The sequence below is a fragment of the Haliotis asinina genome, chromosome 7 (assembly GCF_037392515.1).
Source record: "Haliotis asinina isolate JCU_RB_2024 chromosome 7, JCU_Hal_asi_v2, whole genome shotgun sequence".
Classification (NCBI taxonomy): Eukaryota; Metazoa; Mollusca; class Gastropoda; order Lepetellida; family Haliotidae; genus Haliotis; species Haliotis asinina.
The window spans coordinates 30,385,457-30,411,081 of NC_090286.1; the positions used below are offsets into that span (position 1 = coordinate 30,385,457).

General features: G+C 39.5%; 2 protein-coding genes across 2 annotated transcripts in view; both read right to left on the reverse strand.

Annotated features, from left to right (window-relative positions):
* Positions 1-25,625, reverse strand: part of LOC137290350 (AP-1 complex subunit mu-1) — a 190,511-nt gene that overhangs the window by 126,355 nt on the left and 38,531 nt on the right. The window lies entirely within an intron of this gene.
* LOC137290718 (DNA excision repair protein ERCC-6-like 2) overlaps positions 1-25,625 on the reverse strand; it is a 35,941-nt gene that overhangs the window by 2,458 nt on the left and 7,858 nt on the right. Inside the window, exons 8-27 of the mRNA XM_067821810.1 lie at positions 25,182-25,310; positions 21,455-21,538; positions 19,786-19,907; positions 18,584-18,683; positions 17,906-17,965; positions 17,056-17,171; positions 14,639-14,754; positions 12,277-12,360; positions 11,032-11,180; positions 8,211-8,447; positions 7,468-7,539; positions 6,687-6,832; positions 6,344-6,439; positions 6,044-6,143; positions 5,686-5,838; positions 3,839-4,016; positions 3,086-3,271; positions 2,615-2,766; positions 1,329-1,489; positions 448-674 (exon numbers count right to left, since the gene is read on the reverse strand). Of these exons, the coding sequence (XP_067677911.1) occupies positions 448-674; positions 1,329-1,489; positions 2,615-2,766; positions 3,086-3,271; positions 3,839-4,016; positions 5,686-5,838; positions 6,044-6,143; positions 6,344-6,439; positions 6,687-6,832; positions 7,468-7,539; positions 8,211-8,447; positions 11,032-11,180; positions 12,277-12,360; positions 14,639-14,754; positions 17,056-17,171; positions 17,906-17,965; positions 18,584-18,683; positions 19,786-19,907; positions 21,455-21,538; positions 25,182-25,310 (2,668 nt within the window). The remainder of the gene's footprint in view (positions 1-447; positions 675-1,328; positions 1,490-2,614; positions 2,767-3,085; positions 3,272-3,838; positions 4,017-5,685; positions 5,839-6,043; positions 6,144-6,343; positions 6,440-6,686; positions 6,833-7,467; positions 7,540-8,210; positions 8,448-11,031; positions 11,181-12,276; positions 12,361-14,638; positions 14,755-17,055; positions 17,172-17,905; positions 17,966-18,583; positions 18,684-19,785; positions 19,908-21,454; positions 21,539-25,181; positions 25,311-25,625) is intronic.

A 25,625-nucleotide genomic window follows, 5' to 3' on the forward strand; every position in this document is an offset into this window, starting at 1 on the left:
TCCATGTCCCTGAAACAGAGCTCAAGAGTTGGGTGTATGATGTCTTCTTGAGAACTGTTTCACTTAGTTCCTGACAAACACTGTTTAGATACACGTACCAAATCAGTCTGATTAGGCATAGAATGACGTTCATAGGTGGATCCAATAGAGGTACACCCCTCTTCCCCCCTTTTGTCCCAAAAGGTTTATTGAACCTCTCATGAAAATGAACTGTGCAGCACCCCTTTCTCAAAAAGCTGTATCCACCCTTGAAGTTGATGAAGCTTTATTAAAGTTGTAAGGATAGTCTAACATCATCAAGTTGCAGTGTAAACAATGAGTTATATTTCTGAATTAATGAATGGTCCAGACAGTCTTGTGGACACTTGGATCTAGTACTTTACCCACCTGACCTGTACCTGGGTTATGAATCCTCACCCAAGGATCAATCTTTGCAACACAACAAACCTTTTATGACGCTGTTGGTTTTCTTAACATTACTGCTGAGCACCGAGCTCTCATCAGTCTTGATGATGGTCAATGACGTATTGACCACCTCCTCCAGGTGAGGGTGCTCCTGGGTATAGAACTCTCTCAGCATCTGTAGTCGTGATGCTGCATCACCCCTGAGGATTGTCTCTGCCAGAGCCAGCTGGTCTGCTGACTCACAATCAGCCATCTTGGCAAAATGTTGTCTAACAAACAGAAGATAAGTATTTCATACAAGTGAGTTAACCTATTACCCAATCAGGCTGTGAAGCCAAGAGTGAGTGAGTGAGATTAGTCTTACATCGCTTGTAGCAATATTCCAGCAATAACACGGCAGGGGACACCAGAAATTTGCTTCACAAACTACACATATGGGAAGCTGAACCAGAGTATTTGGCATTATGAGTGAACCACTAGGCTACTCCATTGCCATGTGAAGGCAAGAATCACAGACTTGAAATAATTCAAAAAACCTCTGAGACAACGTAACATATAGCTGCATCACTTGATGGTAAATGGATGTTGTGTAGCAAACTATAATATTTGTTAATATTTTATACAAACTTCTTAACAGTGATTGGTCTTCCTCACCAGTACATTGTCAATTATATATGCAGTTAAAGAGTGCCTGCTGGCAAGGAATAAACACACAAACCTGATATATTGCTCACTTGAGAAGAATATAAATATACCATTCCTATAAAAAAAGATATCAGGGTTATGATATCATTTTTCCCTTCTGACAATTTTACATTTTCATCCGAAAAGCCTGAAATAATAGAAATGTCAGAAATAAAACAAAAGTTGCCCTTAGTTCATAAACTTCAAAACATATTTTGAAATACTATAAATCATCTCACCTTCTGATGGCTGCTGGTGTTTGGCCAATCAGAACCCTACATGACCCATGTTCTATTGCTTTTGGGGTATTGTGATCAGGCCCAGCCTTCCTACCACGACCTCGCCCTCTGCTTCCACCCTTCTTCAGTTGGGGAGGGGTTGGCGTCTCGTCCTCACTGGACTAAAGCAACGTACGTAGTAATATACTACACAATTATCACATAATACAACTTGATGTAAAAGCAGAACCAACTTGTCATAAACATTTGAAGACATTGGTTATCCATGGTGAAAGATACACACCCAAAGAGCTCTGAAGATTACCCGCTTGTTCATGGGAAATTTGCTCATTAGCTCATAACAGGTGTAAACAAAAACACAATCCTAACAAATTTCAGATGTTTTAATGTATTTGGATCTTCAGAAAATAAAACACTAAAAGCTTTAGCCCCAATGTTTCTAACAGATTGAAATAGAAACCACACTCCCCTCACACCGATACAAAATATAATGAAAGTGGCTTTCATGATTTTGACGAAAAGACACTCACTAATTAACTGCTGCTTTCAATACAAATAAATTATTTTTAAATGCAAAGTTAAAATGAGCTGAAAAACTCAAATGTTTCTTCAAGAAGTATGGCCTTTCAGCATCAGTAAGTGTTTAGTCTTGTGCTGATTTAGCAATATTCCAACAGTATCATGGCAGGGGACGGCAGAAATGGGCTTCACACATTGTACCCATTGGAGAATTGAACCTAGGTCTTTGCCTTGATGACCACTAGGCTACCCCTTTCAGCAGTATGTATGTTAGAATGTATTGAAGGTTTGTGAAGAACTGCAGGAAATTGTGCATACATAATATCATAATGATTAAACAGCTGCAGGTGTCCCAATGGCCAGTAACTGGCTAACCAAACAATATCTCTACATATGTGTCCAAAACAGATGTCACCGATTTCCTTTTGTCTTTCGTGTTAACAAATAATGAGTAATTACTTTTAGCATTGTATAGCACCTGAATGCAGTTTTTTCCATTAGAGATTTTTATATAAAGTGGTGCACAATCTTTGCATAAACACCGTTTGCCATATATCCAAAATGTAAGGAATAGATCAAATGACTTTGAGACAGATTTAGTGCAAGCTTCGATATATCAGATCAGGTTCCTGTGGGAAATATAATGTGACATTATTTCTGGCACCAGAAATGCCAAGCTTCAGAATCTGATGTAAAAAAAAAAAACATGGAAAAAATGGACAGACGTAATTGAGAAAGGAATATAAAAACTTGGTGAAAATATTTACATCCGAGTAAGGATCAACCTCCATGGCGGGAGCTTGTGAGTTCTGGTGTAGCTCGTACACATCTTGTATGGCACATCGCGACATGTAATTCTCTGCTCGAGATGCGCCTACCACCTTGGGGTTTTCGTGGACATGCATCACACCACATTTCTCTGGAGGCAGATAGTGATATACACAATCAAGAAACATAAGGAAGTTCTTCATTTCTTGTAGATTTGCCCCCCTAAAAGTTTACATAATATGTACTGACTAATGAATAAAATGATTGAGAATCTTTAAATTTTGGGATGTTTTTCTTACCTTGAGAGCAAAACTGACTCAATGTTAGTCACAAAAAAAATATAATCAATTGTTAAAATTGGAATGGTGTTACAAGTTTTGGTTACTTTGCTCTAGACAGAAAACAATATGTTTATCTTCTGAATAAATACAGGTTGTGCAAATCATATTTCAATATATACAGGGTATTACCAAACACTGAGTTGATTGATGTAAAGGACTGATTGACAGATGCATCAGGGGTAGACAACTCCTTCACTACTTCATGTCTTGTGGCAGTTTTTGTATTTCTCTGGGCTGATCTCTTTTTGACAGACGCCTGTGGTTTAGTCTTACTTGGTGGTGAAGGAGGTGGTGATGCTATATCCAAACCTGAATCTGAAAGTAAGACACTATTTGTGTCATTGTACCTAAAGACATTATTCTATACTGAAAGTTTGATATTGGTCGCTACCTTGCAAAAATGGGTATTACTGAAGAAACTTTTAATGGCATACACAAACAACTTTTTTGCATATTTTTTAAGAACATAGAACAAAATTTTAAACTACAGTAAACTGAAAACATTGCACAATACTGATGAGATTCAACTCTAAAGTTTAAAACATCCACTTGTGTTCTATTGTTCCTGTTTTCACCTGCCCCAATTCAGCATTAATTTTGATTTTATGTATGTTATGATGTTGCATTGTAGAAGATATTTGTGACAGTGTACCATACAGTATCATCCATAGAAATCTCAGTCTGTGACACCATAAAATACATTAAAACTCTCAACATACAATACTTCAAGATACATTTTCTTGATACCAAATGTAATGCCCAGAATATAAATGATCCCTAAGAAAAAGAGTTGTGCCCTCAAAGCAAGGTAAGTTCTTCCAAGTCAATCAGGCAGCTGGGTAGTTGAGTCAAGGAGTTGGTAAATGTTGTATTACATCCTACCATTGTCTGAGCCCAGCAGATGTCTGAGTGCATCTTCAGACTCCTCATCGTCTGACTCCAAGTTAGCGTTATCAGAAAAATCTTCATCCTCAACTGTCTCCTCTGTGACGATGGATGGTGGCGCTATGTACTTTGACACCTGGAACCCACGTAAACCGGTCTCCACCTTCTGATTTCTCTGGAATGGTGAAATGAAACCACAAGTGAGAGTGAATGTTTTAATGTCAATATACAGGCCATAGTTTTAGAGTAGTGGACACGTAAACTAGCCCTAAGAACCATATTTCAACGTCTTTTGGTATGATGTGGTCCTGTAAAGTCATACACATGGATAGATGAAAAGTCATACACATGGATAGATGTAAAGTCATACAGATCTGTAGATATGAAACTATCCACCTGGATAGATGCAAAGCCATTCACATAGATAGATGTAAAGTCATACACAAGGATAGATGTAAGCCATACATACAGAACTGTAGATGTAAAGTCAGACACTTAAAGAAATTAGGCGTGTTTAAGGCATTCCCGGAACTGGGCCTGTACTATTTTGCACACTGGCGTTGAACTAGCCCAGTACAGGCCAAGAAACATGGCCCAGTACACAGCTGTAATGGTTGGAAATTGGCCCTTTACAGTTTGGCTGGAACTAGCCTGGTTAAGTTTAATACAGTTTCTACTGTTTAAAACAAGCTGTTACCAAAAGAAACTCAGTAAAATAGAAAAAAAACAAAACAAGAACACACAAGTTTGTCTACATGCTTTTAATTCATAAAACAAGATCAAAACATTATTTGTTATTCTTTCAAGTTTCAAAATTCAATTTACCTGATAGAATCTTTTTTTTAAAGAATTTTCAAAGTTTCATTCAGTATGCAGTCTTGTGATGGTTTATCAAGTATGAATGGTTATCAAGCAAAAACTGTAAGCTTGGCCATTTATTGAATTTATGTTTTTGAATGCGAGGCAACAGGTTTGTCATGATCTAACATCCTAACACACACCGCATGTTTGAAATGGCCTTGTCCCAGCAAAATTCATGTGGCATGTTTTTGTTCAAAATTCAGCTCAACAGTTAACTTCAGTTGAAAAAGTCTTTATGAGTTCTTCTAAACAAATACTGTTACTTGTTCTTGCCACATTAAGTCAATTTACATTCAGAAATGTGGAAAATGTCACATTCTACCTTTTGGCCATGTCTCAAGCAGATGACATGGTCCTGAGATGACCACCCACAATTCACCAGACAGGAAGTGCACTGTCTATACTGGGCTAGTACTTGGCAAGTACTGGGCTGGTACAGTATTGCAGTGCAATATTTACAGTAACCGCCCATATATGGCCCAGTACAGTTTGGCCTGTAATGGGTTACTGACGGAAAACAATCACTGGTCCAGTGCTGGTTCTATATTGTCGTCCATTATGCCAGTACCAATGGACCAGGCCAGAACGATGCCAGTACTGGCCCAGCTACGTGATATTAGCTGGGAAGTAATTCAGTGGTCTTTGACATGGACAAATTCATTACGAATGGTGATCGAGGCGCATGAAATAATGGCAAATTCAAAAGGGGGATCTTGTCAAAATTGATCACAACTAGATGGAGGAGTGTCATGCAAAAATGACACAGATCTATTACAGGGGAAGGAAAGGGCCATGAGAAATAAAAAAGTAACATAAAATAGAGAAAGGGGTCAGAATATGATAGTCGTTACACCAACACTACCGTCCCTCATTAATAAAATACCAGTCCATAAATTTAGTCATTAAGTTCAACATTAATTAGGATAATTAAGCCTTATCATGGAAACCAAAATGGTTGCTCACTCCAAGCATCCTCCACGTACCTCTAGAATGTCCATAGTCAGACATGAGTCCCCTGTGCGGATCTGGAACATATTTTTCACCCCAAATAGCTCCCCCTTGTGGAAGCGGTCACCTTGGATACCGTGGAAGAAACGCGTTGCATTCTCACTTGCAACGGCAACACTTCCTAGTTGCTGTAGGAAGGAAAGTTAAGTTCAATTCGATCCAAATATGAATGTGTGAAAACTCAATAAGAACAATAGATATTTCATTCATTACCATATTTAAGCCCACAGAACTAAGATCACCCGATCCATTTAGTTGCTTCTTCAGACCAGCATGGGTTGGTGCTGACTTACTTTTACCCAGAATCCCAATGAACAAGCCAAAACAACATACCTGTTTGTACATTTGACGCAGGTAAATATTTTCTTCTATTGTACCTACAGATATGAGGCGATACACATTCACATTCTTTCTCTGGCCAATCCTGTACGCTCTGAAACAGGAAACGAAAAACAATATCTATAAATGTTTCATTTGAAGTTTACAGCCACACTCAGCGATATTTTGGTATGTGTCAGACTGTAATTAATCAAGTCTGGACCAGACATTCCATCTTTGTTTGAAGCCATAAAGTTTGTATCTAGTTTTAAGACAATCTGTTTGACAAGAAAGGACTCAAGGGAGACCACTCACCTGTCTTGAGCTTGGAGGTCATGACTTGGATTCCAGTTGGGGTCAAAGATCACCACCTTGTTGGCACCAGTCAAGTTCAAGCCTAAGCCACCAGCTCTGAAATTATGCACAGATAATAGAAAGATAAATAACCTAAAAGATGAATGACAGTGTGACAAAATAGATGCAATATGTACAGTGTATATAATCTACAAGGTGAGTGCTCGCCACCCCATGGAGAAAATCAGTGGACCCCTTTCCATATCTTTTTAAGCATCATTTTCAAATAATATTATGTACAAAATTGCTGATCCCCCTAGTACATGTGTAGAAAATTGCTGACAAAAGGTTATCAGAAACTTACTTAGTAGATATCAAACAGACAAAGATGTTGGGGTCCTTGTTGAACTCGCGAACAATATCCATCCTGCGGCGGTTGTTGACGGTGCCGTCGATGCGCCGATACTCATGTCCATCACTGATGATATATTGTTCCAGGATATCCAACAGCTACAGAGGTGGAATATGTACACTGATTGTCACAATACAACGAAAACAGTCTGTGCTCACATGTTCACAAATGATCCAGCATTATAAAATAAAATGCATAAATTATCAACAACAACTTAGAGCAAAAGGGGAACCAAGAACAAGCCTTACCTTCATTACTTTTCATCACTGAACACTTATGACATTTGTGCAACATATATCATAATTCTGAGCAATCTCATAATTAAATTGGTGTTCTTGAGTGGCTTTCATTACTTGGTAAATCCCAACAACACATCTTCATGAATGCTTCACGTTATTGCGGCATGCCTTTGAGTGCATGAATATTGTTTCATCAAGTATTGTATTATCAAGGTGAAATATTTAACAATTTGGGAATTCTTCCTGGAATTCATTTACAACCATCTTTATTTAACAACTTGGTAAAACATGAATGAAACTAATGCAATGAAACCAGTGCCCGCAGGTTTTTGAATAAGTGAACTACAATGTACTATCACAACTGGCAGAAGTCATAAACAAACAGGATCGCAACAAATCTAGGGGAAACAATTCTGCACAAAGGAGCCGCTTTACGTGGCAGAGTCACCCATGCTGCCAGTGTATTTGAGAAGTCTAACAATAAAAGCATGTACCCTGGTGGAGTAGGAGAACACCAACACCTTGCTGTGAGTCTTGTGGAAGACAGACAGGAGACCCTGGAGAACCTGGTGTGACAGACACAACATCATACAGACACAAACATCATCTTAAATACACTGATACTGTACTGGGTTTGTAAGACTTAAACTCAGTACCATCTATCTATCAGAATGAAATTATGGGGACAAAATCATGTGAGATTTTGCCCTTGAGGCTGTTGTTTTTCCTTTGAATCTGAATGACTTGATACATCTTACGGTAATTAGAAATAGGTAAAAATCATATTTACTGCATCGTAAATGTAAACCTGTTTTAGGCGACAGGCAGTTACTGCATTGTAAATGTAAACCTGTTTTAGGCAAAAGGCAGTTGCTGCATCGTAAATGTAACCCTGTTTTAGTCGACAGAGTTACTGCATCGTAAATGTAAACCTGTTTTAGTCGACAGGCAGTTGCTGCAAAGCCTAAAGCATAACATCAATAGTCCTATGTATCCAATGACAACAAACAGTGGACTGCCAATATGTGCAGTGTGTTTATGAACAATCCCATTGCTGATAGTGCTAACCATGTGGTGCGTACCAGCAAAGTTACCAGTTTAAAAAACATTCAGTTACGAATAACTTCTTGTCACTTTTACCTTGTTAGTGTTAGCTGTTTTCTAAATCAAATATTCCTAACATGTTAATGTTCTCAAGTTTTCAGTTTCCTCAACCAGATTTGTTTGATTAGCTAACCTTCATCTTCCCACAGTACTTTGGATCAGACAATGTTCGGAAAGATGCTTCCCTGCTCTGCTCCAGGAACTGAGGGTGGTCCTTGAATGCAATCTTGCACACCTCCTTGGTTCTCTTCAGTTGCTGCAGACTTGAGTTGGCATGTGGTGTGAGGAGAGCCACGTGATTGGCTGTCTTCAGAAGTAGATGCATGAAGGAGAACATTACGCTTGTGATGTTGTGACCTTCCGGGGAGACCTTCAACACAGACATTGTGTTTCTGACTTCTCAGCACACATCAAGGACATATAAAAAAGTTCTGACCCCAGAGAACTTATTACATACATGTGTTCTCAATATCACAATCATAGTGGTCTTCATGTGAATTTTGCCCAAAGTCTGAAGATCAGAATCCTCTTTCACAAAACAATCAACTATGTGATGATCATGTTGTGGCATAGATTGGTTGATGTTTAACCCTTCCAATACTGCAGGTAACTATTATTTCCGGCCTCTAAGTAATCATGTTTGGACCAGACAATCCAGACACATCAGCATCGATCTACACATCTGTTATACAATGACATCTGCCAACCAAGTCAGCGAGACAGACCCCCCTACCAAGTTAGTGGAACACACACCACCCCCTCCATGCGCCTTACCCAACCCCCTTTAACAATGACTTAAGGCCACACATTTCTTCCCACAGAGATTACTTGTCATATTTTCCTATGAACATCTGTTCTAATACGGCCATTTTCCCTAGTGGCAAAAAATCGCAACACAAATTATCAATCTTCTTTCTATCCAATTAGGACACATGTTACATCTACTTAGATCATTTGACTAATACCAGCAAATGTGGGGCCACAAATATCCCTCCTCTGCTGGCAACACGCAAGACATTTAATGGCTAGCTGGTCTGTTGTCAATAATGGCAATGGAGACACTATTGATGTCTATTACATGACTGAGCATTTCAATCTAGAAGAGTTCTAGTTTTCCTGAAGCAAAAAAATTACTGAGGTATCATAAATGAAAATTCATTGCTGACTCCACAACTAAATCTGATTGCATACAATCACGAATTTTGAACACTTGCACAGCATAGTGTGTGAGCATACGTGCGTATGTCTCTGTGTGTGCGTGTGCATGTGTGTGTGAGAGTGAGAGATGAACCGAACAGTCACATCTATGGATCAGGCTCAACATATGTACCAAGTCAGATGAAGCAGCATGTTCCATTTGGAAGATCTGATCCACACAAGATGACATTCTCATAGTCACAAGCTATAGCTAAGTCGTGTAAACTGCAAAAAATATAACTAGTATCTGGGTCTAAAAATTGAACGGCATATCTACGGATGATGCTTGATATGGAAACCGCAATTTTCATGGAAAATGCAAAAACTAAATTCATACCTGGGTCTAACACCCAAATGGCACATCTTGGGATCATGCTTGACATATGCACCAAGTTTGATGAAGCTAGCATGTATAGTTTGGAAGATCTCCAGGGAGACAAGATAACATGCTCATAGTCACAGCCTAAGTCCTGTTTCCATGGAAACAGCAAAAAGTACAATTTATATCTGGGTCTAAACCCAAAAAGACACATCCAGGGATCATAGTTCACATAAGTACCAAGTTTGGTTGAGCTATCATGAATAGAAATTATACTTTAGAAAAAGTGTGACTGACTCACAAACAAGAGTCATCAGAAGATGACATATCCCCCCGGCCCCAAAATGTTTGAAAGGACAAATAATCTCAGAGTTACTAATTGTTTTTTTCATCTAAGTTTGAATTGTTTCCATGGAATTCATGAAAATTATGAATGCCATATATCTGTAACCAGCAAAGTCACAATGTCATATATCTGCCAAGATCTGTTGAAAGATATGAAATGGTTTTCGAGCTGTGCTCTGGGAACGAAGCCCACCCCTCCATTTTGAGACTAAGTTCAAAACATTTCCACGGAAACCAAGAAAATAATACATCACGAAAACCTTCAAAAACCAAAAGGCACCACTTTGGGGTCTGCCAAACATCTAGAAAGTTTTACTAACAGATATTAAGAAGTTTTTGAGTTCTGTTCTGGAAATGAAACACACCTCTCACTTTTAAGACTAGGTCCAAAATGTTTCCATGGAAACCAAGAAAATAATAAATCACAAGATCCTGTACATAGCAAAAGGCACCACTTCAGCTTCTGACTGATATATCTACCAAGTTTTGCAGAAAAACATTGAATGTTTTTTGAGTTCTGCTCCGGAAACGAAGCCCACCCCTCCATTTTGAGACTAAGTCTGAAACGTTTCCATGGAAACCAAGAAAATAATAAATCACAAAAACCTGTACATAGCAAAAGGCACCACTTTAGGTTCTGACTGACAGATCTACCAAGTTTTGCAGAAAAATATTGAATGGTTTTGGAGTTCTGCTCCGGAAGCCCACCCCACCATACGACTAACACCAAAATGTTCCATGGAAAAACAAAAAAAATAAAAATGCCAAAAATCAGTAAATAGCAAAAGGCACAACCATAGGCTGAGATTACTATATCTATCAAGTTTGGTCTAAAAATATTGAACGGTTTCTGAGTTCTGCTCCGGAAACAAAATGATTATGGACGGACGGGGGGATAACAAAAGGATGGACAGACGGAACTTGTTTCTATATCCCACAACTTCGTTGTTGTGGGGATAATAACATCTACAGTTATTCCACAGTTATGAAGACACATTTCATCAATCATTTGATGCTATCACAGTTATGTGCACATAATGAAGGGAGAAGAGGGGTAAACAGCATCTCACAGTGTCTTGACAGCTGACTTTACCTTGTAGCAACATTTGCTTCTTGTTCTTGAGCTCTCACAGTCACAAGGGTCATCCATTCTCAAAACGAGACTCATGTCGGGGTGACCCAGCACCGCTCTGTACACACTCTCCTGGAGTGGCATCAACTTACAAAACACCACATTGTCATCTGATGGATAGAGAAGAGTAAGTGAGTCATATGAAAACCTCTTTATCCTCCTCCATGTAAGAATATCCATCACTATTGGTTCACATGAACGTACACTGCCCAAGCGAGGAACAAATCTTTGGGAGGGAGAATAAAACATTTATACCCCACCCATAAAGCATCCACGGCAGTCAGTGAACTGTGAACCAGTGGTCATATCGACTTGTAAGGACCACATCATAAGTAAAATAATTGATTGAATTTCAGTGTGTGTGAATTTATTTACATAATGAGAGATTTAAACATTTGGTGAGACAAATTTATTGTCACATTATGATTTGGAGTATACATGGTGTAATGTGTCCCTCGTTGGGTTTTATCCTCCTAACACCTAGAACTTACCTTTCTCTGGCAGCTGGTCGGCAATTATCATTTTGGGTTTTATCCTCCTAACACCTAGAACTTACCTTTCTCTGGCAGCTGGTTGGCAATTATCATTTTGGGTTTTATCCTCCTAACACCTAGAACTTACCTTTCTCTGGCAGCTGGTCGGCAATTATCATTTTGGGTTTTATCCTCCTAACACCTAGAACTTACCTTTCTCTGGCAGCTGGTCGGCAATTATCATTTTGGGTTTTATCCTCCTAACACCTAGAACTTACCTTTCTCTGGCAGCTGGTCGGCAATTATCATTTTGGGTTTTATCCTCCTAACACCTAGAACTTACCTTTCTCTGGCAGCTGGTCGGCAATTATCATTTTGGGTTTTATCCTCCTAACACCTAGAACTTACCTTTCTCTGGCAGCTGGTCGGCAATTATCATTTTGGGTTTTATCCTCCTAACACCTAGAACTTACCTTTCTCTGGCAGCTGGTCGGCAATTATCATTTTGGGTTTTATCCTCCTAACACCTAGAACTTACCTTTCTCTGGCAGCTGGTCGGCAATTATCATTTTGGGTTTTATCCTCCTAACACCTAGAACTTACCTTTCTCTGGCAGCTGGTCGGCAATTATCATTTTGGGTTTTATCCTCCTAACACCTAGAACTTACCTTTCTCTGGCAGCTGGTCGGCAATTATCATTTTGGGTTTTATCCTCCTAACACCTAGAACTTACCTTTCTCTGGCAGCTGGTCGGCAATTATCATTTTGGTTCTTCTGATCATCATGCTAGTCCGCTTGTTTGAGAATTCTTCTTTTTCTGGAACAAACAGGAGTGTTACTGATATCTGTTTGTTTTAATAATAATTTTTTACATCCCTCAAACATTTACAATTAACTTGTGAACAGTCCTCCTATTACAAACCGTTTCAGAAATAAAAAATGCTTAAAGGGGCACTGATGCGGAGTGAATAATGTTTCTCGCCAACAGTCTAATTACGAAATCAAACTGCAAATTATTCAGCGCCCGTTCCCTTGACCATGACGGACAAATGGGCTGGGCTCTGGTCCACCTTAGCAGAATTTCTTCACCCTAAACAGTCAGGAGGCTGGATGCCCATCATATGCCATTATTTAAAGATATCCATGGTATTCCTTGTCTAATTGTAACAAAGTATCCCAGCAGTGTAGGTTTTTTTGGATGCTTGGATGGTATAATGACTGATCCAATTTGATCCTATTTCTGTGTTTTTTACCTTGATATTAAATCATGTTATGCAAAAATATGATGTCTACAGGCACATAGCAAGCCATTAGTTTCAGTCCGAAAGATTGCAAAGCTTTATATTCAGATACGTTTGAGTGTTGGCCCAGCTGTGATAGCAAATATCATACGTAAATTTTGGTAGCTATGGTAGCTACCCTGGTTTATTATCTATGATAATAAAAACACACAGTTGATTTATTTGAATTCTTAAACTAAAAACAATGATTTTGTCATTGGTAGAGAAATCTGAAAATTTTCTTATGTAACGAAACTGATTACACCTATTAATTTACCCAAGCATACAGCAAATGCCTGTATGTATTTCTTATGTCACAAAATTGCATTGGTATCCTCAAAACTATTTCGAGCCATAAGTGTTTTCAGACTGCATGCAACACAGAGATTACATCTCCTTGCTGTAACTCGTTTGATGGTGTAAACCTACACGTGTTATTTGTCACCATTCTCTTGGTGGTCAGTTAATGAATTTATAACAGGTATAATTAGTGGTAACACCACTCAGGTTACTCAACAAAGGTTCCCATTTGGTATTTCTCCTGTCTGCAGTAAATACTCAACATTATAAATTAAGGTCTGTAATGGCAAATGTATTGTATGTTATGTAGTATGTGCATGTAAGTGATGCAAGAGGGTTTATCAGCTGAGTTACAAAAACAAACATCGATCAAAGGATTAACCAATAACACATTGATTGATTAATTACTTTTATCTTCTACAGCGGATTTGTCAAAAGGCAGTGTGTGTTGATGTACTAATCTATACTGACTACACCCTGTCGTAAAGTGCGAGTGTAAAAACCACATCCTCCCTTCAAAGAATTAACCACCATTGTGTTGATTGATTGATTGCTCATTATTGGTTAACTAAATTACTTACAATGGCAGACATCATACAATTAGTTGCCAGGTGTGCTATCTTGGGTGACCAATGAGAGGTTTATCAGGTTTTCACCAGTGTGAAAGACCTGAATCAATGTGTCACTTTTTCGTAAATTAGATTGTTGTTAGAAACACGACACAGAGCAGGATGATTTACCAGCTGCAGATGAATGGAATAGCGTTCTTTTATGTGGATATTGATGGATACATTCCTGAACAAGGTAGTAGCCTGACATTGTTGCTATAAAATTAGTCTGTTTTACAATCATTATTTGCACTTTGTTTTAATTTATTTATTGTACCATTCAGCAGAATCTATATGACAAAAAACGCACACTAGACCGCGTATGTGTGTGAAATATGATCCACACTGGCAGTCTATACAATGTTTAAATGTTACAGTCATGTTAGAAATTTACTATAAATATAAGCAGACCGTGTGTTCTTTTAGTAATTTTCAAAATCATACAAATATGACAATAAACTAATTAGTGTTATGAGACAAGATATAGAGACTACATTGGCGTCGTTATTTTTCCATCCTAATAGTTTTTTACCATTTCTACCATTGGCAGATGATTAACCTTCAAAGTGTTTCATTTCTTTTCATAATACATTTCTAATGAAGTAAAAATGACTTCACCTTAGTTGACCTGTCTATAATTAAACTATCATTTGCGCATGCGGAAACAAACCAGTCACGAAATCTGAGATATCATCCAGGTACTCAGTACTCAGTACTCAGTACTCAAACTCTTTTTACGCTTTTTCTGCAGCGCTTTCTTTTTGTACGTGTGACAAAATCTTAGTTGTGACTGAGCTAACAGTCTTTTACGCAAGAGTCAGCAATGGTCCAGTCTCATCCGGAAAACATTCAAACTTTCTAGTCTCAGCTATAACAGCTGAGCAAACTGAATCTCATCTGGACCTACTCTTTCTGGCCATGGCAAGTTCCCTCTTTGTGGCATCATGTCTCTGGCCTCGCTCAATGACCTGAACAAAATCAGTCTCAAACTCGTACAGACCACCCATCACATTCGGCTGGGCCCTGGAACATGGACACACACCTTGTCAGTACAGTGAGATCTGACCAAGAACTTATTTCCAATTTCTCAATTCTTTTACAGTTGTAGATTAAAACATCCTCAGAAGCATCACAACAGCAGTATCACATTGTTTAAGTGGTTCTATGTGTCCTGCGTTAGGCTTCCTAAACTCTCACCTCCAGCTTGTGGTGTAAAACCAACCACAGGAGGCATAAAAACCTTGGTCCTTGGAACGAAGACGAAGAAATTAATTTCGGTAACATCCAAGTAATAAATGCAAATCGTGTTTAAAAGTTATGGCAGTGTCATTCTCTTCCCACAGTGGTTACTTGTCATATCTCCCAACATAACCTCTGTTCTAATACAACCCTAATAATGGCCGTAATAGAACAGAGGTTTGTAGGAACATATGACAAGTAACCTCTGTGGGAAGAGAATGTGTATGAAACTCCTAAAAATACCAGAAAGCCCACCAGGCTGATAACTGAAAAATTTTGCTGGCCCTGTGAACATGTGAACAGCCCTGTGTTACAAATTGGAAACTTAGGTAAGGTGCTAAAATACTCTTATCAAAGAATTACTTATAGTTCAGTAAACTTAAACACATGCAAAAGCAAATTTTACAAAGCATAACTTGGTGGTCCTTGTTGATTCATTTAGTGTCAATGCCATCTGAATGAGACAAATAGGCAAAGTCAGAATGGTCAGTATCTTCGGCCAGAATGGTCTCTACATGTTCTTCATGCAATTAGCACAGAGAATTTGTAACTCTTCTTGTGAACGGTAAACATGTGCAACAGCAAATGTAACAAAAACGACTTGGTCGCTGAAAGCATGGTTTAGACCAATCACGTTTAGTGTTAGATAAAAGGGTAGGCTGATCTGTGGAAGTCACAGTTTGCTTGATCATGAACTATACATACAGACGTCGTCTAGCTACCATAATTGTACACCATTTTCAAAATATCATTCGTAGCCAGAGACATGGTAAAATATATACCCATGGAAAATGATTTGGCCCACAGGGCTGGCTATAAAATAAAGTTGTAAGACCGCTAAGTACCTAGCAAGCAGTGAGCAGCCGGGCAGACACTATTTCATACACTGGTTATGGGAATACATTAAAAACAATCTGATATCAAGCCTGCTGTAAACTTATACCAGCTATATGATGACATTCTGTCATAAAAAGTCCAGACCAGAAAATCCTTTGATAGACGTCTTGAGCACTGATCTACACAAACGGGATATGATGACATGCATCTAGGTCAGCAAATCTGACAACCTAATTCCATAATGGTGCGGTCCCATTGCTGACCTTATGCTCCTGAAGGTCGATGGGGGTAAAGGAGGTCGATTTTCAGAATTAGTTAGGTCATGTCAGGGTGAGCCAGGTAGGATCAGGTCTATCAACGTTTTGCAAAATTTTAAAAATCTTCCCCGACTTCCCTTTCGACCATCAGTCCGGGATGGGATCAAGACCAGGTTGAGAATAGGTCAAGTTGGGTCAAAAAAGGGTCGAGTTGAAGGTCAAGCTTGCCTGACATGTCGATCTGTGTTCATCTTAGAGTCCATCTGTACTGGGCCTCGACTTGACCTTGAGTCTACCAAAACTCAATCTGGACTCGACCTGGACTCAACCTAAAATTGAGTGACTTGGGAGCCATTCGCCCTGGTTGAGCACAGGTCGAGTAGAGGTCAGGTCAGTCGACTTAGGACAAGATTAACTTGAGATGTGGTTGACATTAAGTCGATGTACAGGTCAAGGTGGTCGAGTACAGGTCTAGCTTGTAGAGTATAAGTCTTCTTAACCTGGCCGAGATAAGTCAAACTGAAATTGAACTGAAGTCATTACGAGGTCTTTGTGAGGTTGAGATACCCCTAGGTTGAGACAGGTCAAGGTTGAGTTTGCAAGGATGTGTCAGTTGAGCTCCCGAGATCGCCACTGGGACCACACCATAAGACATAACTTACAACAATAATAAAGTTAAAGTTATTTAGCCTTAGTTAGCACTATTCAGAAGAGTACAAGTGTTTGTGTATGGTATTGTTTAACGATGCACTCACTAACAATCCAATAATATGACTGCTATCTCTAAATAATCAAGTCTAGAATAAACAATCAAAGGGTGAATTAATATTCAATAGATGAATAAGCCGTCATACAAATGACAGTGCCTAAATAGCCCATCTTACAACAAGCTTGCTGGGAACCAGTTCTACTCTTGACTTCCCACGTTACACCAACAAAGTTTTAGCGCTCATCTACTTCCCTGATCGCTCCTAACTATACTAGTGCTTACCAGTCAAGGATAGACCAGAGTTCTGTCATGTTGTTCTGTAATGCAGTTCCAGTGAGGCCATAGCGCTTCTTTGTGTGCAGACAACGGAGGGCTTGAGTTGTCTGTGCTTTTAGTCCCTGTAGTGGAAACATCAAACATTTGTGACAACCCACTCTCTCCGTTATTTGTCCAATGTATCCAGAAAATGATTCCCATATACCAGTCTCTCCCAAAACATTGGATTCCACAAGTCCGAACTAAGCATTGACTTCAGTACATCTACGTGTTTAAGGATTTCATTGACTGAATTTACTGAATAGTTTTCTTGAAAGGGTGAAGGGCTTCAAATATAATGAAACCTGAAAACAAAATTGGATTCTTAAGGTTCTGATCTCCTTGGTTTGACTGACCAGACATCTTTCAGGCACCCTACATATCAGCTGTTCATACAAACCTGTAGAGGTTAGGGATTCTTTGAAGAGGATCCTCCTTGGGGTACATATTAGCATCAAAATGTCTATTTAAAAGCCTACAGCAGTTGTAACTATATTTAAATAGAAATATTTACAAAACAAAAACGTTATTTGTCTTGGGAGACCACCCTACAAGCGTCCTCAGGGCCCCTACAACCAAGAGCAGGTAACTCTAGCCATCTAAGTTGCACCTCACTTTCAATGCTTTCATGTAGAGCTAGGAGGACTTCTTTTGAAAAAGAATTATGCAGTCTGCCTGACTCACTTTGTGACTTGGGCTGAGCATGAACACTTTTCGAATTCCTTAATCTGACTGATATGAATGGGTGCCATGACCACTTCAGCCTCCTCTCCTACATGACTGTGTATGTGGTGAAGCACTTGTCACATGAACCTACCTTGATCCTGTGGACCTCATCCACAATCACAGCTTCCCAGTCAACAGAGTCCAACAGCTCCTAGAACACGAACAGAGCACCTGATAAGCTGTAGAATACACAATGTTACCATCTTTAGAATACACAATGTTACAATCTTACAACGGTGAGGTGCATATTGTGGTACAAGGCCTTTTCGGTCTGTTTTGGTTCAGTATATGAGAATGTACTTCCAAAAAATACAGGCCTTTCAGCAAAGATTGAAAGAGTTTTGGTTCAGTATATGAGAATGTACTTCCAAAAAATACAGGCCTTTCAGCAAAGATTGAAAGAGTTTTGGTTCAGTATATGAGAATGTACTTCCAAAAAATACAGGCCTTTCAGCAAAGATTGAAAGAGTTTTGGTTCAGTATATGAGAATGTACCTCCAAAAAATACTGGCCTTTCAGCAAAGATTGAAAGAAATGTATGTATTTTGAAAAAACGATTTGCTTTCTAGACATTTTGGAAAAGATCTAAAGGTTAATAAAATGGTGGTGGGAGAACCAAAAATACTAAATTTTTGGATTTCACTACAGTGTACCGAACTGTAGGATATTTATGTGACCTTATGGTATCTATACAATCCCTACACAATGTGATAGTACCATGGATGGATATGGATGAATGAGGGCAGTTGACTTTTAAGTCTCAACTGACCATGTTGTCTCTGAATGTCTCAAATGTTGTCACGACAACCTCCAGCTTTCCTTTCTTGACTTCAGCCAAGCATGTCTTCTTGTCCGAACCATGAAACTTGCTGAAGGCAGAAATAACATATGCTTAAAACTAACCTTGCTGGAACAAAGGATTACTTCATCATTCAGTATCAGGAAATGGGTGCTCTTTGGTCCCATGACATCTAATCAGTAAAATATCAGACTGATCACCCACCCTCCATTTCAGTCAACTTTCTTTACAATTGCTTGACCAGCCTCTTCTAGGCCTTAATCCTTTAAGGTGTTTCTTAAAAACATGCACTTAAAAATCCAGATAGTTGACATATTGCTATTGTGCTCAGTACCCTTGTCACCTACATGCTAGTTACAAGGCACAGGGGAGATGGTTCAGCTATGTATGGACAATGGGTGAAATCCTAAACTTGCTGTATAGAAAAAGGGGACACAACCCTTGACTTAATATGCTACATATACACAGGGGAAAATAATTGTTGACTGACCTTGCTGCATAGCAAAAGGGGAGATAATCCTAGAGTGCACTTGCTATAAAGGGGGAAAAATACATTGGCTGAACGTAGGCTAACTTTGTTGCATAGAAAAAGGGGAGATATCCATTGACTGAATTTGCCATCTATAAAGAGAAAAAAAAACTTTGGCTGACCTTGCTGCATAAAAAGGGGAGATAACTCTTGACTGACCTTGCTATATACATTAAGGAGAAAAAATTATGGCTGACCTTGCTGCATAAAAGGGGAGATAACCATTGAATGAACTTCATATATAAGGGGAAATGAAAAGGAGACCTTGCTGCATAGAAAAACTGGAGATAACTTTGACTGAAAAGGTATACATAAAGGGGACAAAACGTTGGCCAGCGCTTTAACCTTTAGGGTACCCCATCACCCCTACATAAAGAAGAGAAAAACATTGGCTGACCATACTATAGACTACAATTTCTGCATACAAAAGGTAAGTTAACATTGTTTGAACTTGCTACATATATATAAAGGGGAGGGAAATGTTGGCTGACCTTGCAATGTAGAAAAAGTGGGGATAACCTTGTCTGAACTTGCTATGTATAAAGAGGGGGAAAAACACTGACTGACCTTGCTGAACAGAAACAGGGGAGATAACCCCTGACTTAATTTATTGTCCCTCAAGAACAGATAAATTATGGCTGACCTTGCAGAAAAGTATCCCCACGTGTCCAGTTCATCCAACCAGTTGTACAAGACGCTGCCAGGGCCGATGATGAGGAAGGGTTTGTAGTCCATGTCAGCAAATTGGTCTGATGTATCTGACAACTGTTGTCACAAAAAGATTCCCTCATACAGAAGATCAAGTGTAAAAAAGTGTTGACAAATGGAAACACACTCCTGTTTCACTTTCAAGAAGCAGACAAATGGTGAAGAAAAATTGATATCCTACTTCCCTCACCTACAAGAATTGAGCTATAAGTACTAATTGTTACACGCATAACAATATCATGTTGAAATCACTGCTACTATTTTTACAATGGATTCATGTCGTATTTCACCACTGTGATCAAACCACTGTAATAAGTAGTCAAAGAGTATCTGATATAAACTTATGCCTTTGTGATATGCACAAACATATTCCTCAAGTACCTACTACATTTTATATTATAGTGCAACTAGGGTTGGGTATTGCCAAAGCTTTTGCATTGTGATATTTTGTGATACATGTTGGCGTATTGCAATATGTATTGTAAAAGTGTAACACATAGTTTAAGGTAATGAAATTACTGTTTATTCTTTTGAAACAATGCCACTGGCCACTGTCAGGACTCAAGTTTGATTGTACAAGGGATAAACTGGAAATGTTTGGAAAAGCATCCCTACAACAAATGCCGGTACAAATCTATTTTTTCTATTTATGCAGACTAAGTAAACTCAGTCTCAGTGTTATTCGTTACACTCCAACACTGAGTCTAACAAACCCTAGCAGGAGGTCGCAAACTTTGAGCAACCTATGACCACCCAATCAAACGCGAGATGGTTGAACAGATTTAACCAATCAGACAAAAGCTCCTACTTAGGGATCGAAGGGACTTACAAAATATTCAGGTCACTGACACAGATCTCTCCACAAACAAATGTCCGCATATAACACAGTTAATTGACCTGCAGTATATATGCTTTTGGGTTTCTGTTGACATGGTTACCATTAGCTAATATTTCTGCAAGATGACATCCTTGATATTGCCAAAAACACTTTTTTCAGTGACTGTTTACTCGCTGTTGTCATGGTTGTAATGTGCGTTGTGCGCATCACCCAGAAGCAAGTGTACGCTAAATAGCGTTGGAATCGTTTGGGTACGAACCTTTCAGGGATAAAAAGTTCAAAAGGTATGTGCGAATGTTCACTTTCACAATTTGGTAAGCTGTGTTCTGATTGGTCAATCTCAAAGGATACCTGACGCGACCTCCCATAAGGTTTCGCTAGATTTGGCAGTGGAGTGTAACGAAAAGTACTGAGGCTAAGCTTACTTAGACTGTCTATTTATGTGGCTTAAAAGTCACGTGAATGCAATCATATGACCAATAAACATTCACAAAATTATTAAGGTATAGTAATATAAAGGATATACAAATGTTAATAGTATTTTTGACTAACATCATAAAAATTACCAATCATGGTCACAGAACTAATCGTATCGGGTGAACCAGTTCGCGAAAAGTGTACCCCACTACTTTGTATTCTGAAGTTCAAATTGCAATATAACGGTTAACCGGTATTATCGCCACCCCTACTGCCTAGTATTCATAGTGTTACTAACCTAATACTTACCATAGTTACTGTGCTAGGCTGATGTAGCATACAAACTCACCTCTCTGATAAATTTAGGCTTCTGTCTCATGACGTCCATCCTGTTTCCCTGCTTGTGCAACAACGCAGCCAGCAGTCCTATCACCTTCACAGACAGAGACACTTATAATACAAAACGAGAACACCATTCTGCTTTGATCTTTTCTTACAATTGAGTAAGTATGGTTTTTACACAGACTTTCAAAACTGTAAAGCAATATCATACCAGGAGACAACAGAAATGGGCATCACATACTGAACCACTGTGGAGACTCAACCCTAAACATGGTGAGCGACCACTTTAACCATTAGGCTACATCACCACGTCACTGAAGTATTAATCGTGTCCATACACAATGTAATGTCACGATGGAGATCACATCTGACATATGGAACCTGTCCCATCCCTTCAAACTGTCAATATCCAGCAAAATGACTGGCAATGTTTCATTTATGTAATTTTCTGAATAAATTTGATATTATATACTTATCCTGACTCATGCTTAATTGCTTATCTCCTCTTCCCTGGTAAAGGTAGTGGAATACCTGAAATCCCTTGAAGTTCCCTTCTAAAAGAAGTGGACGTAAAATACACTCAACCATGTGTAGCCTCCCCCTTCCCGCGCAAAAGGTCAGTTGACCGACCATACTTGTCACTCTCTCCTTGTAAATCGCCTGATACAAGAAGTTTTGCAATTCAGCATGCCCGTGAGGGACGGCTGGGAGGGCTTCCATCATGAGTTGGGATAACTATAAATATCAATTTTATTCAGAAAATTGCACATTTTACCTTCTCCTGACTGATGCTTAATTGCTTACAGAATCCGATGGAAATGGTGGTGGGTCAGGCCACGCTCAATTCTGCTGGCTGTTGAAATCACGTCCAATAATTTCCCAAACTGATGAATGCCAGTGTAGATTCTGGGAGGGATCATATCCAGTCAAACTTGTCTTCTACTGAAGGATTCGTTGACTGGAACGTGATGATACCCAAAATAACTAGCATTCTGCTAGTGTCTGATGCAACTGAATGTCAGGATATTCCCATCAAGACTAGCTGTGACCCTTCTTCATGTACAAGTATCTTCATTACGAGTACAGGGTCATAATCACTCATGCTAGTCTGTTCAAGACGTGTGCAGAGCATCTAGCTTACACAAGTCACATGATAAAACAGGTGAATGAACTCAGCGCCTCCGGGGAGCCGTTAGTTGCTGCACAACTATTAGAGGCCCAAAATGCCAGTGATGTCCTCCATGACTATGTCTCATAGGTAATGGTCGACAAACACCGTGTTTGATTTCCAAAAGCAGCCCTCGATTATACTTGATAGTGAGCGATTCCCATGTATCGCTAGTGTAGAGGCCAAGCTCTGACTTCATGTGGGTTGGAGGCTCGTGGAGGTTCCAATCCTGCTGCTTTGTAGGCTTTCCGTATAACAGCTCTGATCCACACTGAAATAGTGTTGCAAAATACTTCCGTAGGTGTCTAATGATGGATAACATGCATCACCACTTTCATCTCCAACTGGTTGATGAGAAGAGCTCGATCTTCCTTCTTCCAGAATCCTGCTGCAACCTCGTTGTTTAGATGGGCAATCCATCTTTAGAGATACGTGCCTACCTAAAGATGGCTGTTGAATGCCGGCTCTAACATGTAAGTTCCTGCGCAGATATTGACTGGCGAGTCTACCATAGCAGGTATGGCCTCAAGATGTAGTAAACCGGTCAGGATGTGAAACAGTGGACTCAGGAACCGCTGTCATAGACGTAGTAGTAGACGTCTTCGTCTGGTCATATCCTGAGGTGACGTGAGCAGATCGAGTAGACATTATCACTTACATAGTGATAACAGAGAGAGTAGAACTTGTTCTAATCATCGGCTTGAACTATGACCCACCGATCCTCTAGGACAGCGATGTATTTCAATGTAGTGATGAATCAAATCCCGAGGAATTCAGATTCTCATGTCACCCGAGCTGAGTTAGTAGCCTGATAGTGAAGTCCAACCGTAGACTGAGTTGACTTGTATGCCGTGAAGATGCATCATTCTTCAGATCATCAACATTGTTCATTACAAATGAGTTGACATTCCAAGGAAGTCTATTTATAGCTGGCTGTCTGTCCAATCAGAAACTGTCGTTCATTGTTGCAAGCCTCCTGATAGAAGACGTGACATCACCTGTGTAGCAGACAACTGATCATCGTGAAATCTTGTTCAAATGGTGATACCCTTGCTAGCATTTAGGCTTTTCCGTAACCATGCTGTTTGGCGAGCATGTGTCTAGATGAGTATAGCGCTTAAAAAAACTTCCGCCACTTGAAGCTGATGTGGACAAATTGTCTTCTAAGTAGAATGTCGGAATTTTCCAACTGAAGGCCAGATGAGTCACACGGAGCAGCAGTCGACATAGTTGAAGATTGCAGTCTTCGTTCTTCTTCAACATGACCTTTCCCAGGCTCATGATGCATGAAGGCGTCTGCGTCGAACAGCTTTGTTAAGTGCAGTGACTGCTGACTCATAGAGATGTCTGCTGTAATGACCAAGGCTGCTGATGAAGTCAGCGTTGTCTGAAGACCCAGAGTGGTGATGATGCAGTCTCGGTTGATCTAGGAGCAACAGTTGATGTAGTTGAAGATTGCAGTCTTCTTTCTTCTTCAACACGACCTTTTCAAGCTCATGTTGCATGAAGGCGTCTGCATCAAACGGCTGCGTTGAGTGCAGTGATGACTCGTAGAGATGTCTACGGCGATGACCAAAGCTGCTGACGAAGTCTACGTTGTCCAACGAAGTTATCTATGCCGGTTGACATTCTGCTCGAAGTGTAGCATCAATGGCGGCTCATCATAGATATGTCGTCCCTGTAGAGGACTGACCTCGTCACCGAAGGACTTCTTCGTCGATGAATGTTGACGATGGTGATCTAGACTTCTTAGGCTGCGATGGCCTCTTCTGTGGTCTCTTCTGTGGTCTAAGGAACGACTCGCTGGACCCAAGGCATAACCCTGGAGACATGCCTAACTGGTAACTGGAATGAAATTCAGCAGTTAATGAAAAACGGTTACCCGATGCTAAATAACCCGCTTAGACATGACTAATGAAAGTCGACGTTGCCTGTCCCTCGCACGCCTGTGAAAAGAACGAATGCATACAATAAATTCTGAAACAGATAAATTGCTGCAAAATTCACAGCAAATAGTGGAAGAACATAAGGGTTTACACGCTGGAGAAAATAAGAGTGGGTCAACCGCTGACAGCCATAATCTACACTGTAAACACGATTTCATAAACTGAGACTACTACGTGCTATATAAACACACAATAATCACAAATAAACAAATTGTGATACATATACATAACCCGAATACCGCATATGACATAAATATAGTTAAAGGACTGAAAAAGTTTAAAAACTAGTGGAGATCCCAGGTAACTCCAGCTGCCCTCGGAGAGAGACTGACAAGCATGGTCGGTCAGCTGACCTTTTGCGCGGGAAAGGGGAGGCTACACATGGGTGAGTGTATTTTACGTCCACTTCTTTTAGAAGGGAACTTCAAGTGATTTCAGGTGTTCCACTACCTTCGCCAGGGAAGAGGAGATAAGCAATTAAGCATGAGTCAGGATAAGGAAAAATATGCATTTTTCAATATATTTCACTTGATTAAATGTGGTGCATGTGAAACCAAAATCATAACGATTGAAACAGCTGGCACCTCTGTTCAACGTTTCCATGACTACAACTGAAGTACCTGTACAGTTTTGCCAAGTCCCATATCGTCACCAAGTATAGCACCTCGACCTTCCCTGTAATGTGAATACAGGAACTTGATGCCTTCCCGCTGGTAATCTCGCAGATACTGGTTGATGGGTGCCGGCACCTAGAATTTTTTCATTGAAATTTTATCGTTCATTTGTTATGTTTAGCATAAACTCTCAATTATTTCAGACATTATTATATGTAATACCTTTTTTTATCATCGTTTAACACTCCAGCTTTGAGTGTGTAGTGTGGTTTCAAGCCACTTTTAGAATCATTTCGCATATATCATGATGACAGAGACTTTGCAAATATTTTGAACATTGTTTGAGGATAAGAAAGGACACTTTATGTGATGACAATAATATTTAATCTGCACTATCATGAAGAGGGAGTCAAACTTTATCAGCTTGCTACCTCAGAGGAACACTTCCCA